Below are 15,467 nucleotides of genomic sequence, written 5' to 3' on the forward strand. Positions count from 1 at the left end.
GTCTCCTTGATTAGATTCAGAGTACAGTCGCCCTCGCTATATATGGGGTATGGGTTCTAGTACACCCACAGATAACAAAATCTGCAGATGCTCAAGTCCCTTATATAAAATGGTATAGTATTTGCATATAACCTATGCACATCCTCCCATATACTTTAAATCCTCTGTACATTACTTATAATATATAATATAATGTAAGTGTTGTATAAATAGTTACTGGTGCATGGCAAATTCAAGTTTTGCTTTTTGGAACTTTCTGGAATTTTTTTTTCAAATATTTTTGATCTTCGTTTGAACCTGCAGATATGGAGAGCATTATGCTCTTATAACCTGAATTAGATTTTACTTTTCTTTCTCTTTAGTGCCTAGCAGAATTCTTCATATGTAGTTAGCATTCTCTAAATGTTGTTGAATAAGTTAGAAGCAGAAATAGCACATTAAAGTTTTATTGAATGAAATCTGAGTATAGTGTTTGACTTTGACAATGAGCAGTCACATCTGTTATCGGTACTAAAGAGCACTGGTCAGAGAGTTGGAAGATGTCTGAGTTCTGGTCTGAAACTTTGATTTTATATAGACCATGAATAACTAATATTTTGGCTTTATCTTTGGATATTTTGACATTTTTGATCTCAGTTTTTTCATCTAGCAAATCAAGTTGACACTCTGATCTTTTAACTTGTTTCATATCTAAAATGATTTTATGAAATTATTTTTTAGTCACTGAGGTATGTGTTTTTACATTTTGCATAAAAACTTTTCCTGAATTTTTGTCTGTTTTTGGAATCGTTTATCTGTTATAATCAATAGATACTCATGTGGTTATAGATAGTTTTGCAAAACAAATTCTGACTGTAAATAAATGATTTATGTTGTGGAATGTTTGTAAGAATATTGGTAAGGTGATATAGCTCTTTTAACTAAATTATTTAATATGTGCTTAACACATTTTACTTTTAGGTATGTCTGACTGCAGCAATGATACTACAACTCTTGGTACATCTAAACCAGCCACAGAAGAAGTCAAGTCTAATTCTGAGGTGAATGGGTGGTATTTATATTGTTTTTTTAAAGTCAACCCATATCAATCAAATTTAGACTGTCCAAATTGACTTAGTTTGTCTAAACATGTGCCATTCTAAATAAACTCTTCTATACACATAGACACAGGAAAGGGGTGGGAGGAGAGAGAGCTATTTCTTCATAATTGGAAGTAAGTTAACATTTGCCTTTGGGCATATGAAATTTTAGAGTATACCTGTCCCATAAAAATCAACATGAAAAAAATCAACATAAAAGTCTGGTCGAACTATAGTTTTAAATTTAAATATGAAATGAAGTTTCTGTGGAAATAACAGTAGTAATTGGTTCACATTTGCACTCATCTACTCCCATATTCTCTCTCTAGTTAATTATGCATCAGAATCCAAATGTAGTGTTTAAAAAAAATACTGAGTTCTGGACTTTACTTCAGACTCACTAAGTCTGAGTCTGTAGTGATAGACACCGGGCTGTGCGTGTGTGTGTGTTTTCTTTTTGAGAGTTCTACAGATGATTCTAATATATACCACCTAAGAACCACTGTTCTACCTCATTAGAGTAGAAAGCTGTTAAGAAATTAATTTTATATTGAATTCAAGTCATCAGATGCTTTTTTGAACACCTAATCCTAGGAACAGCTCTCAAATTTATAGTGCTTAAAGATTTACAGGGTAACACTTTCATATTGTCCCACCTTTGATCCTTTGACTGATTTGATACAATTCAGTTAGGCAAGTAGAACAACCATTATCTCCCCCATTTACTTGTTGATCATATTTAACTTGCACAGAGGTAGTGCCTGAGTTAGAGTAACCGGCAAGGCTGGAACACAACATGGGTTCTTCCAGCTCCAGTTGCAGTGTTCCTGAACCAGTTTGCCATCTGTGTATGTGGCACGGTGCTAGCCACAGTGTTTCCTCATCACGCCAAGATGCTGAGTCTGTGTGACAGACTTTAACGTAGGGTTTAGAGCTGGATAATTTATTTTTCGCCCAAAAGTCAAAGATGAGTTCTGGTTGGCAAAATATGTATTATCTGTGAGGGATTCAGGATTCTTCGTGATTTAAAATAGTTTGGCTGGGACTTCCCTGGTGGTGCAGTGGTTAAGAATCTGCCTGCCAATGCAGGGGACACGGGTTTGATCCCTGGTCCGGGAAGATCCCACATACCACAGAGCAACTAAGCCCGTGCGCCACAACTACTGAGCCTGCGCTCTAGAGCCCGCGAGCTGCAACTACTGAGCCCACATGCCACAACCACTGAAGCCCGCGTGCCTAGAGCCCGTGCTCCGCAACAAGAGAATCCACTGCAGTGAGAGGCCCGCACACCGCAACAAAGAGTAGCCCCCGCCCACCGCAACTAGAGAAAGCCCGCACACAGCAACAAAGACGCAACACAGCCAAAAATAAATAAATAAATTAATTAATTAAAAAAAAATAGTTTGGCTGTTTACTATTTGTCAAAGCAGTGCTGTAGTTATATTTAGTTCTGAGAACCTAGGGAATTATGTATACCGTATTTGTCCTAACTCATGGATTTGATTTTTTACAATCACATCTCTGAATCTATACCGTTGAGAGATCGTCAGAGGAAGTTTAATGCTTGTGAACTACAGGAAGGATTGGTAGCCCTGTCAGTGATGGGACTCATCATAATAAAAGAAAGTATTCCCTTTGTGGTTTACCACTGTGCGTTTCTTTTATGTGAATGTCACACCAGTAGATGCTAAACTAGACATCTGCTCAGGAGAGTTAAGGCTGGATGACAATGATCTGAAGGAATCCACTGCCAAATAATTGTTCAAATTTGTCTGTAAATTAACATTAAAATTCATATTAGGCATTCCCTGTGTTTTTAGCCATGCCCAAATGTGCAGCATCCACAGGGAATATTGTAATTTAAAAAAAAAAAAAAAGGCCAGGTGTGTGAGTATAATCTGAATTTATACCCAAATTTAAAAGCATTGTATGAGTTTACAGTTAACCAAAGTAGTATTTAGGAATATTCTGTAACTTTAAAATTCCCCATTTATCAATATTAGTATTCTACTAACTTAAATCTTCTTTTTTCAATATCCTTGATGAAAACATTTTGGGGGTCAGATTTGCTTATAAGAATTCTTCTTTTAATATATGTGTATATATATTTATATTTTTAAATTTTTTGTCTGCGTTGGGTCTTCATTGCTGCGCGCAGGCTTTCTCTAGTTGCCGCTAGCGGGGACTACTCTTTGTTGTGGTGCGTGGACTTCTCTCATTTGCGGTGGCTTCTCTCGTTGCGGAGCATGGGCTGTAGGTGCACGGGCTTCAGTAGTTGTGGCACACGGGCTCAGTAGTTGTGGCTCACAGGCTCTAGAGCGCAGGCTCAGTAGTTGTGGCGTGTGGGTTTAGTTGCTCCGCAGCATGTGGGATCTTCCCGGACCAGGGATCGAACCTGCGTCCCATACATTGACAGGCGGATTCTTAACCACTGCGCCACAGGGAAGTCCCTTCTTTTAATCTATTATAACTCTGTATGTATTATGGCCATTAACTCTTAATTAAATGTTCTATACATTGGACTTTTCAGTAATTCAGGCTAATCCTAGCAGAGGCTGGCACATCACTGATGGCCAGTTTGATGAATGAATTAATCCTCACTCCACTAGTATAAACGATATATGGATACTGGTTTCTTAGGAATAGAATATGATGACCTGGATGATAGTTTTCATTTCTTTAAGAGCAAAACAAAGCAACAACAACAAAAACTCCAGCATTTTGAACTGAGCCAAAAACAGTATCAACCCTGAACAATAAAGGACTTAAGGTTCATTTTAGGTTCTGTCAGGTGAATTGCCTTTGTGCAGGATCACTCAGCTGGTTAATTGCAGAATCCAGGTGATTTCCTCTGAATCAAATGATGTTTTCATTAAGATATCTATCCTATCAGTGACCATAAAAACACTTTCTTCCTCTCATTTTTTTTTATGACATCAGTTGTTTGGTTTTTTTTTTTTCTTTTTGAATTAAAAAAGAAGAAAACGTGAGCTTGGCTTGGTTTGTACTCTATTCCAGTCTTGATTAGAGCAGAAAAAGGTGGATTTTGTTTTTGTATTTTTAATACTCAAACTTTATACCCTGAAATGTGTTTAAAAACTGCAGCTTCTATATCTGTAGAAGAAACAATAGCCAAATAGGCACCATTCACTGAGAGCCTGTTCGGTGCCAGGCACTATACTGGGTTTTATCAGATATATTATCTCATTTAATGCTATAATAACCCATTTGCAGTTGAGGTTCTCTCCCTCATTTTATAGATTAGGCAACAGAGACCTGGAAGGGTTAACATGGCTAATGAGGAAAAGAACTATGATTTGAACCCAAAGAAAAGTGGAAAGATGAGTAAATGTAAGAAACTTAATAGGAAAAAATTATGTAAAGATGGAAGCAAGGAAGTTGGGAAAACAAGTGTATTTTTAACAACAATAAAAAAGGAAAGAAAGCAAAGTACTTGTGTTAGGTATTTATTAGTGTATCTTAGGATTATTGCATGAATTCTCCTTTTCTGTCTGCCCTTTGATACAGTAACACTAATACATATACTTACTTCTAATATCCAAGAAAAAATATACAAATATTTCCATTCCTCTTTTATGTAAGTAACCCAGAGGTCTAAAAGTGAATTCGTTTAGATCCTGCACTCAAGCTGCATGTTGATTATTAGAGGAAATTTTAAATTAAATAAAATATAGAATAATAATGCCTTTAGAGCGGTACAGATGAAGAATTGTGGCAGTTCAGAGGAGTATCAGCCAGGAATATCAGTAAAGGTGGTGTTTAAACTGTTTCTTACAGTGTGGGTAGAATTTGAGTGTGTGAATGATGATGGTCACAGCTTGGGCTGAGTCGTAGAGAAAGGAAATTGAGAGACGTGTATGGGGAAGTGTGAGTAATTAAGTTTGATTTAATAGGGTATCTGAAGAAGCATAATAAGTGGGAAGAACATAGTTCAGGTCTTCGAAGGATTGTGAGTGTCAGGAGGAGTTGGCTTTTATGTTGTAAACATATTGGGGAGGGAGACAGACATGTTAAATATATACATAACATATACATAAATTATTTTATAATATAATGTAAAGTAGTCTTTACTGCTGTAAAGCAGGATAAGGGGCTAAAGAGTGATGAAGTGTGCTAATTTACATCAGTTGGTCAGGGAAGGCCCTTTCTGTTTGAGCAGAAACCTAAATGAAATGAGGAAGGGTCATGTGAAAATCTGGGAGTAAGAACCTTCCAGAGAGAGCAAAGGCAAGGGCAAAAATAAGATTGGTATGTTTGAGGAATAGCAGTGAGAACTCTGGCTGGAACTGAGGGTCAGTGAGGGAAGAGTGGGAAGAAATGCGGTTCAAGTGGTAGCTAGCGGCTAAGATTGGCTTGACCCAGAAATGAGAATGACAGGCAGAAGGTGAGAAACTTGGGAGACCTGAAATGCAGTATTCGAGTAGCAAGTGGTTGAAAATATAAGACAAATAGGTGTTGATACTAGTAGATTAAAACATCTGTTAAGAAAAATTAGCAATGTATGAAATAAAGGTGAAGTAGTAAATGAATTACCATATATTAATCATCCAGATTCAGTAATTATTTGGACTTGACCACATTGCTTTATCCATCCTTATGTAGGATCATCTTCCTTTTAAAACCATGAAATTGCCAAGAAAGAAAAAAAAAAGAACTTGGCCAAAGACGATAACATTTGTAACCATATTTCAGCTCTGTCTTGATATTGGTCTGTTTTAGAGAAATGTATTTAGGGTACCCATAGTGACAGTTAGGAGGAGTAGCTATGCTGGTAAATGCTAGTGTTGATGGGACTACTCCAATATTTGTCCTTAGCCGAAATCAGTGTGCTATAATTATAACATCTTTATAACGTTTTCAGTTTGCCAAGCAATTTCATATTTGATTCTTATAATAGCTGTATGATATATAGGTGAAGTTAAGAATCTCATTTTATAAATGAGGAAATTGAAACTTAGGGAAGTACAGTGACTTCTGTAAACTTATAAAAAAGTGGCAGAACTGGTCCTTAAATCTGTGTCTTCTGACACCTTGGTTAGTTATCTTGAGACCTCATGGGTAGGCTTATTCACCTAATACTTTTGAACCATGTTAAATTAACTTTGCTATAAATACATTGACCAGTTTTTAAAGGTCATGTTTTTACTAATACAGAGGGAAATTTCAAAGACTGAATTATGAGTTTAATAGAATTGCTTTCTTTTTTTGTAGGCAAACAAAAATCTAAATAATTTCATCTGACACAGAAGGCATTTGTGCTTTTTGGTTTTAGAACAAAATATGGTCTCTGTTGACATACATAATTAGTTCACTAAGCACTGCGACCTTCATTGTCTGAAACCATAACTAGAACAATTAGAGTTGAATATTTGTAGCTTCCCTTCTTTTCTTTTTTTTTTCCACACTGTTTACTTTATTCACTGCTCTTTTGTCTAGATTTGACTGAAATTAAGAATTCAGTCCTTTAAATTAGAAGAACTACTTGATAGCAGAACAAAATACCTACTGAGCATTAGAAATATTTCATAGTGCTTTTTAATGAATTTTCAAATAACTTTTTTAAAAAAATGGTAGATGTAAGAAACAATTGGGAAAACTTTAAGCTTATTATTATACCACTTTATTTTTACCAGCTCAGTGGTAAATTGGGTTAAAGAACAATGTTAAATATGTGTGTTTTAGAAGATGTGATGCCTTGTATTGTTCCAGAAGTCTGATTAAGGCTAAGACAAGTTCTTTTACATCCTTTCTAGAAAGTTTCTATCTTTTTCTAATAAGCATTTTAGAAATTAGGTTTTACCATTCATAATGTAATATATAGATAACATCAAGAAACTTATTTCCAGTATCCTTCTCTTGCATTATTAAGGTAGATTTTTAGTCTTTGGGTGAATTTTTGTTAATGTTGAATCTTTTATTTTCCATGAAGTGTTCACCCATAGATGCTGATTGTCAAATGTAAAGCCTTTTATAATGTTAATGTCAAGGTATATTTTCAGGATTTGAAAAACATAAGTAGTGCCAGAAAAAATTACGTGAGCTTTTTTCTTTTAGCTTTGGTCTTGGGCAGCTACAGAAAAGGCCATAGACTAGGAGTTGAATTTACAGGGAGAAGAGCTACTGTGCACCATGAAGTGAGCAGACATTTAGTTGGCCAGTATGGAGAAAGTTAGGGAAGAATATGGTCTGAGAAGTGGCTGCAGAAGTGGGTAGGGGTCAGACTGTCAGCAGTTTTATGAGCCATGTTATAGCTATTGTGGTGTTGAGAAAGTTCTCTGGAGTGATGGATAGTGTTAGGTGGTGCACCAAAGGAGGGCATGGGGGAGTTATCCTCCCCCAGTGCAGTTGGTCTTGCTTTGAAATGGGTTACATTTATGACATTAAAGTAAGTTTTTTTTTTAATTGAAGTATAGTTGATTTACAATGTTGTGTTAGTTTCTGGTGTACAGCAGAGTGATTCAGTTATACATATAGATACATATTCTTTTTCATATTCTTTTCCATTATGATTTATTACAGGATATTATATATAGTTCCCTGTGCTATACAGAGGACCTTCTTGTTTATTTTATATATAGTAGTTTGTATCTGTCAATCCCAAACTCCTAATTTATCCCTCCCCCACCCCCTTTCCCCTTTGGTAACCATAAGTTTGTTTTCTATGTCTCTGAGTTTGTTTCTTTTTCATAAATATGTTCATTTGTGTCATATTTTAGATTCTACATATAAGTGATATCTTATGGTATTTGTGTTTCTCTTTCTAAGTTACATCAGTATGATAATCTCTAGGTCCTCCATGTTGCTGCAAATGGCATTATTTCATTCTTTTTTATGGCTAATATTCCACTGTGTATATATACACCACATCTTCTTTATCCATTCATCTGTCGATGGACATTTAGGTTGTTTCCATGTCCTGGCTATTGTAAAGAGTGCTGCTGTGAACATTGGGGTGCATGTATCTTTTCAGATTATAGTTTTCTCTGGATATATACCCAGGAGTGGGGTTGCTGGATCATATGGCAACTCAATTTTTAGTTTTTTAAGGAACCTTCATACTGTTCTCCATAGTGACTGTATCAATTTACATTCCCACCAACAGTGCAGGAGAGTTCCCTTTTCTCCACACGCTCTCCAGCATTTGTTGTTTGTAGATTTTTTTGATGATGGCCATTCTGACTGGTGTGAGGTGGTACCTTGTAGTTTTGATTTGCATTTCTCTAATGATTAGTGATGTTGAGCATCTTTTCATGTGCCTGTTGGCCATCTGTATATCTTCTTTGGAGAAATGTCTACTTAGGTCTTCTCCCCATTTTTTGATTGGGTTGTTTGTTTTTTTGTTATTGAGTTGTATGAGCTGTTTATATAATTTGGAAATTAAGCCCTTATTGGTCACATCATTTGCAGATATTTTCTCCCAGTCCGTAGGTTGTCTTTTCATTTTGTTTATGGTTTCCTTTGCTGTGCAAAAGCTTATAAGTTTGATTAGGTCCCACTCGTTTATTTTTGCTTTCGTTTCTATTGCCTTGGGAGACTGAGCTAAGAAAACATTGATACAACTTACGTCAGAGAATGTTTTGCCTGTGTTCTCTTCTAATTTTATTGTGTCATGTCTGATATTTAACTCTTTAAGCCATTTTGAGTTTTTTTGTGTATGGTGTGAGGGTGTGTCCTAACTTCATTGATTTACATGAGGCTGTCCAGCTTTCCCAGTACCATTTGCTGAAGAGACTGTCTTTTCTCCACTGTACATTCTTGCCTCCTTTGTTGAAGCTTAATTGACTATAGGTGTATGGGTTTGTTTCTGGGCTCTCTATTCTGTTTCATTGATCCATATGTCTGTTTTTGTGCCAATACCACACTGTTTTGATTACTGTGGCTTTGTAGTATTGTCTGAAGTCTGGGAGGGTTATGCATTCAGTGTTGTTCTTTTTCCTTGGGATTGCTTTGGCAATTCTGGTTCTTTTGTGGTCCCATATAAATTTTAGGATTATTTGTTCTACCTCTGTGAAAAATGTCTTGGGTAACTTGATAAAATGAGTAAGTATTAAGACCCATTGGGCCTGCTATTATAAGAAGCAGTTTATAGCATCAGGCTATTTACAGAGTTTTTCAGCCTTGACTCTGTGACATATTTGGCTATATGATTTTTTACTGTGGGGGATTATCCTGTGCATTGTAGGACCTCTAGCAACATTCCTGGCCTGTACCTTCAAGAAGCCAGTAGCACACCATCCCCGGCTATAACAACCAGAAATGTCTCTAGATGTTGTCTGGGGGGATGGATACTAAAATTGACCCCAATTGCTAACCAAGGAGTTATCAGGATCAATAATAACATGCATATTTTCTGGCAGCTGATGCCATTTGCAGCAGCAGGCGTAGTCCATATCCTGAAGCTCCTGATTCCCAGATGTCCTAGTTTAATTCTGCAACCTCCCACAGCTAGGAGTAGGAAGTTCCTGGTCGCAGCTGTCTCTAGGGCTCTGTTATTAGCAAAAGGCAGCAATAATGATATAACTGGAGGCTGTTGCTTCAATCTTGAATTGTTGGAAGTGAAGGGTCAGATTAAGACAAGTAGCACAGTTAGAGTAGCGCAGGTTGATATGGAAACAGAAGAAACAACAGTACAAGTTGTCAACATCAAGAAAGCAGTACGTTTGACTCATAAATATCTGAAGGCATATATATTGGTTGGCATGGCCCATTGATGTATTTCAGTCACCTTTAGGGAGGCAGTATAATGTCGAGGTTAAAAATAAGGTCTCTGAAGCTGGACTGCCAGATTTGAATCCCAGTTCATCACTTGCTAGCTGCATGTCATTAAGCACATTTCTTAATCTTTCTGTTCTCTTACCTGTAAAACAGGAATAATAATGGTATCTAGGTTCGTGAGTTGTGGTGGGTTTGAATGAGTTCATGCATAATTAGAATTAAATCAGTATGTGAAAAACGTCTAGAACAGTGCCTGACACTTGGTATGTACTCATTGTTAGCTCTTACTATTCTGGTAGGGCTCCATTTGCAAGAGGATACATTATTTAAATTCTTTAAATTCTTTAACCTTCCTAGCCCTCAGTTTTCTCATCCGTAAAATTGGGAAAATCTTATCTACCTAACAGGGCAGTTGTGAGGGTTAAATGAAATATTTCCTGTAATGTGCTTATTATTAGCACAGTGCCTGGCATGTAGAAGGCAGTTAATTAAGGTCAGCTTTTTAGTTGTTATTGGCACATTAGATTAGGGTATCATGAAGCTATCAAACAAGTTCCATAGCTAACTTGTTCACTAACATTCTCAAAAGTTTCTAGACCATTTCATAGTTATCACTTGGTATGCAGGAGCACTCATAAAGATAGTATAAGACCTTTTCACATTTATCCACTTTTTGCAGGTCAGCTGTCAGGATCTTATGTTGGAAGCACATGAAACCAACTCCAGCTCTCTTACATAGAAAAGACATTTACTAAGAGGCTCTGAGGTAGCTTACTGGAAGGTTGGAAAACCAGAATGCGGGCTCCATATCCGGGAGTATGCTCCAAATCACGGTTCAGCACGATTTCAGCGAGGGCACTGTCGCTGCCATTGCTTAGCACTGGCCCTAGCACCTCGCACTGCCGGGACTCTGGTGACTAGCTCTGGTGACTGGGTGCTGCCCCTGGTGCTGTGGACACTGCTGAAGGCATTTGGTCTCACCACAGTTGTGGCTGCCCCAGAGTGAGTTCCTCATCATTCCTCTTTCTTGTTGTCGCTAGTTTCTGATTCCAGGTCTGGGGCAAGTGCCTTTGATTTGGCAGAGCCAAGGTCACATGGCAGTGCCCCCAGAGTTTGGGAAACAAATAATTATAATGTGACCTATATACCACTTATTATATGCCAGATACTTTTCTAAGTACTTTATATTTTATTTTATCCTCACAACAACATCGTAAGGTAGGCACAATACTATTATTTTACTGATGAGGAAAGAGAATTTTAGGAAGTTTAGGAAGTTTACATAGCTAGTATGTGGAGGAGCCAGGGATTGAACTCAAGTAATCTGGCTCCAGATATTTGCTTGATTATCTGGTGTTTTGAGCTTTTATATAATAAGAAGCAGGCTCTGCCTTTCCCCAGCCTTATGTGGAGGCTTTCCCCAACATTGGGGGGGGACTGTGGCTGGGCAGCCGGGAGAATGAGATATACACAGTACTTGGCTAAAAGTCTGACTTGGCAAACCAGTCATTGCCTTAAAAGATCTAGGATGGGGACTCCTCTGGCGGTCCAGTGGCTAAGACTTCGCCTTCCAATGCAGGGGGTGCGGGTTTGATCCCTGGTCGGGGAGCTAAGATCCCACATGCCTCGCGGCCAAAAAACCAAAACATAAAACAGAAGCAATATTGTAAAAACTTCAATAAAGACTTTAAAAAAAAAAAAAAAGATCTAGGATGAGGGACACTGGATCTGAGGAACAGAGGGATTTTTTTAATGCTCTGCCATTTTTTAGATATTCTCTTAGAGGCGAGTGCTTGTGAATTTTCAGACTCTGGATCAAACAGGGAATATATGTCTGTAAATGACACTTAGGATTCTGCAGTAATTTTTATAGTGAGAGGGTATTGACCTAATTTATTTTTGTCATGAACACATATTTTGGAAGGTGACAAACTTTATTTGCTACTGGGTTGTAGAGCTGCAAGTCCGTTCTTCCTTGTGGGTGGGCAAGGAAGATCATGATCAGGGCCATATGCCTCCCCCCATCAGACTGGTATGGTCTCCCTGGGGGTGGATTTTGGGCTTTCAGGCAAAACAGATCCTCTGTCCTTAGAGATGGTAGAATGGAATTCACCCTTAAAAAAAAATTGACAGTTTATTGAAGTAAATTTTGCATATGATAAAATGCATACATTTAAAATATGCAGTTCGATGAGTTTTGACAAATGTATAAACTTGGGAAACCCATAATCACAATCAAGATACAGATAAAGTTTCTTGTGCCCCTTTGCCATCAGTCTTCCCCATCCACCCCTCTCCCCAGGCAACAACTGATTTGTCGTGATAAATTAATTTTGTGTGTTCTAGAGTTCTGTATAAATGCAATCATATAGCATGTATTTGTGTCTGGCTTTTTTTGGCTCAGCATAATATTATGAGATTAATCAACAGTTATTGCATGCATCAGTAATTCACTCTTTTTTATTGCTGAGGAATATTCTGTTATATGTATGTACTATAATTTGTCTATCCATTAACCTGTTAATGGGCTTTTTTTTTTTTTTTTTTTCTAGTTTTGGGCTCTTATGAGTAAAGCTGCTATGAATACACATATACAAGTCTCTTTGGGACATTTGTTTTTATTTTTCTTGTGAATGCTTAGGTACAGAATGAGTGATATGATCAAGTGTATGTTAACTTTTATAAGAAATTGCTAAACAGTTGTCCAAAGTGAAGTAGTTTTTTACGTTTCCTCCAGCAGTGTATGCAAATTCCAGTTACTCTTTACCAACACTTGGTATTGTCAGTCTTTTTAAACTTCAGCCATTGTATTGGGTATATAGTTGTATCTTCTTGTAGCTTAAAATTGCATTTCCTTGATGATTAGTGACGTTGACTATCTTCTCATGCACTTACTTGCCATTCATTTGTTTTCTTTAGTGAAGCGTCTGTTAAAATTTTGGGCCATATTTTATTTGGGTTGTTTGTCGTCTTATTGAATTTTAAGACTTATTTATATATTTTGAATACCAGTCATTTGTCAGATACATATCTTACATCTGTTTTCTCCCTATCTGTGGCTTGCCTTTTCATTTTTTTAATGGTGTCTTTTTGAAAAGAAGTTTTTAATTTTGATGAAGTCCAGGTTATCAGTGTTTCTCTTATTGTTTATGTTTTTTGTTTCCTAAGAAATGTTTGCCTACCCCAAGGTCATTGTTCAGTCTACTAATAAGCCCGTCAAAGGCATTCTTCATTTCTGTTATTAAGTGATTTTTATCTCTAACATTTCTTTTTGGTTCTTTCTTAGGATTTCTACATCTCTGTTTATGTTGCTCATCTGTTCATGCATGCTGTCTGCTTTATCCATTACAGCCGTTAGCATATTAATCATAGTTTTTAAATTCCTGGTCTGATAATTCCAACATCCCTGCCATTTCTGATTGTGATGCTTGCTCTGTGATCTCAAATTGTGTTTTTTGCCTTTGGAAGCCTTGTAATTTTTTTCTTTATAGTCAGCCATGATGTATCAGGTAAAAGGAACTGCTGTAAATAGGGCTTTAGCAATGTCTGGGTAAGGTGTGGGAGGAGGGAAGCACTATATAGTCCTATGATTAGGTCTCAGTCTTTTAGTGGGCCTGTGCCTCTGGATTATGAACTTCACAAGTGTTTCTCAGTTTTTCTGTCCTCCCCTTAGGGGGGGACAGGATAGTTAGAGTGTGCTGGGCTTGGGTGTTTCCCTTCCTCATCTCTGTTAGGTGCTGGTTTTACCCAAGAGGTTAGGTTCTGGTTTCTCCTGAGGGTAGGCCTTGTTAAGAACAGAGTGCTCGGTGTATTTCAAAATGCTTTCAATTCTCCACCACTTGCTGGAAGGATGAGGGGGTTTTTCTGCAATATTTGCAGGGGTAACCTGGTCTGGCTCTTGGAAGCAAAACTCAACATTGTGGGACCCTGCTTATGACTGGGTCCCCCTGGAGTCTTTAATTCTCACAGTTGTCCACACTGAGCCTCCAGCAGCTCATCGATTACAGTTCAGGTTTTCCTACCCCAGCACTGGTTCCTGAGGTGGTTTTTGCTGCAGTGAGCCATGGCTCCCTGCATTTGCCTGTCTCTCCAATTTTGGGAGTAGCGGTGTGCCCTGTGTCTCCCCTTTTATGAATCCAGGAAAAGTTGATTTTTTAGTCTGTTCAGCTTCTTACTTGTTGTTAGAATGAAGTGGTGACTCCCAAGCTCCTTCCATGCAGAAACGAAACCGGAAGTCAAGGTCATGACTGAGTACTTCCTCACACCAAGATTACCACTGTTCTGCCTACAGTCATCGTTCCTTATTGGTTTTCTTTTTGAATTGAATCATATGGTACCTACTGTTTGGGTCTGGCTTCATTGGCTCAACGTTGTCTGTGAGATTTTTTGTTTTTAATAGCCGCAGTTCTGTTTTATTGCTGTGTAGTGTTCCATTGTATGATTATACTTCAGCTTCTTTATCTGTTCTACTGTTGATGGACATTTGGGTTGTTTCCAGTTTTTAGCTATTTTGGATAAAGCTGCTGTGAATATTCTTGTATTTGTTTTATGATGGACATATGCACTATATTTCTTGGGTATATTTCCTAGGAGTGGAGTTGCTGGGTCATAGGATAGGCATATGTTTAACTTTAATAGTTAAATACTGCCAAAAAGTTTTCCACAGTGATTTTACCAATTTTTACTTGCACCAGCAATGTATGAGAATCCACATACTTGCTAACACTTGGTTTTGTCAGTCTTTCTAAATTTGGCCATTCTAATGGGTGTACAGTAGTATCTGATTTGTGGTTTTAATCTGCATGACAAGTTGAGCTGAATGACTTGTAGATCCTCCCCAATACTAAAGTTTTATGTTTGTTTGTTTGTTTAAAGAGTCTAGTGCCTGCTTATAGCAGTGGTTCTCAGTTAGCTGCACATTGGAATCACCTGGTGAACTTTTAAAACTTAAAGTTCCCCAGGTAGTTCTAAGATTCAGAGAGGGTTGAAAATCATTGGCATTTATGGATGAAACAGTCTGTGCCTCTCAGGACTTTGCTGTACCCTTTGGTGAGTGACATGTTTGTCTTTCGCCTTGCCCAAGCCAAAAATTGGGTAGGGGGCAGGGAGGGGGCATGGGCTATCCTACATTCCTCCCCCTTCTTGATCCCCCACAATCTAGTCACTCTGTAAGTCTCTTACTTTACCTCCTAAAGAACTCTTGAATCTACCTTTTTCCATTCCCACAACCTTAATTTAGATCTTTATTATTTCTTACTTGGACTGTAAAATACCTCCTAAATAGTTCTTCTACTTCTACTCTTTCCTTCTTTCCCTTCAGTCTAACCTCCTACCAGACTGTTCTCTAAAATAAATTGATCAGATTCTTCTGCTTCTTTCTCCCTTATCCCTTTTAAGAGAAGTCCATACTTCTTGGTCTGGCATTTATAAAGTCCATCACGATAGTCTCCTGCATACTTTTCTAGCCTCTTTTGTTATTTTTATTTTTCAAACTTTAAATTTTGATAAAATTTCATACAGAAAACTTAAACCCTTTACCCATATTCACCAGTCATTGTTTTGTCCCATTTACTTTAATGTTTTCTCTTTATATATATATAGTTTCTTCTCTTTTCAGCCATTTGAGAGTGATTTGCAGACATCGTGTCCCTT

General features: G+C 37.4%; 1 protein-coding gene across 4 annotated transcripts in view; it reads left to right on the forward strand.

Moving 5' to 3' along the window:
* ARFIP1 (ADP ribosylation factor interacting protein 1) overlaps positions 1-15,467 on the forward strand; it is a 132,129-nt gene that overhangs the window by 17,173 nt on the left and 99,489 nt on the right. For 3 of the 4 annotated variants that reach the window (XM_007189421.2, XM_007189424.2, XM_007189422.2), the window contains exon 2: positions 961-1,040. The exons of the other annotated variant lie outside the window; for it this stretch is intronic. In XM_007189421.2, coding sequence (XP_007189483.2) covers positions 963-1,040 — 78 coding nt within the window. In that variant the 5' untranslated portion in view covers positions 961-962. The remainder of the gene's footprint in view (positions 1-960; positions 1,041-15,467) is intronic. 4 annotated transcript variants of the gene reach the window in all.

Source organism: Balaenoptera acutorostrata, chromosome 5 (assembly GCF_949987535.1).
Source record: "Balaenoptera acutorostrata chromosome 5, mBalAcu1.1, whole genome shotgun sequence".
In the NCBI taxonomy this organism is placed as follows: Eukaryota; Metazoa; Chordata; class Mammalia; order Artiodactyla; family Balaenopteridae; genus Balaenoptera; species Balaenoptera acutorostrata.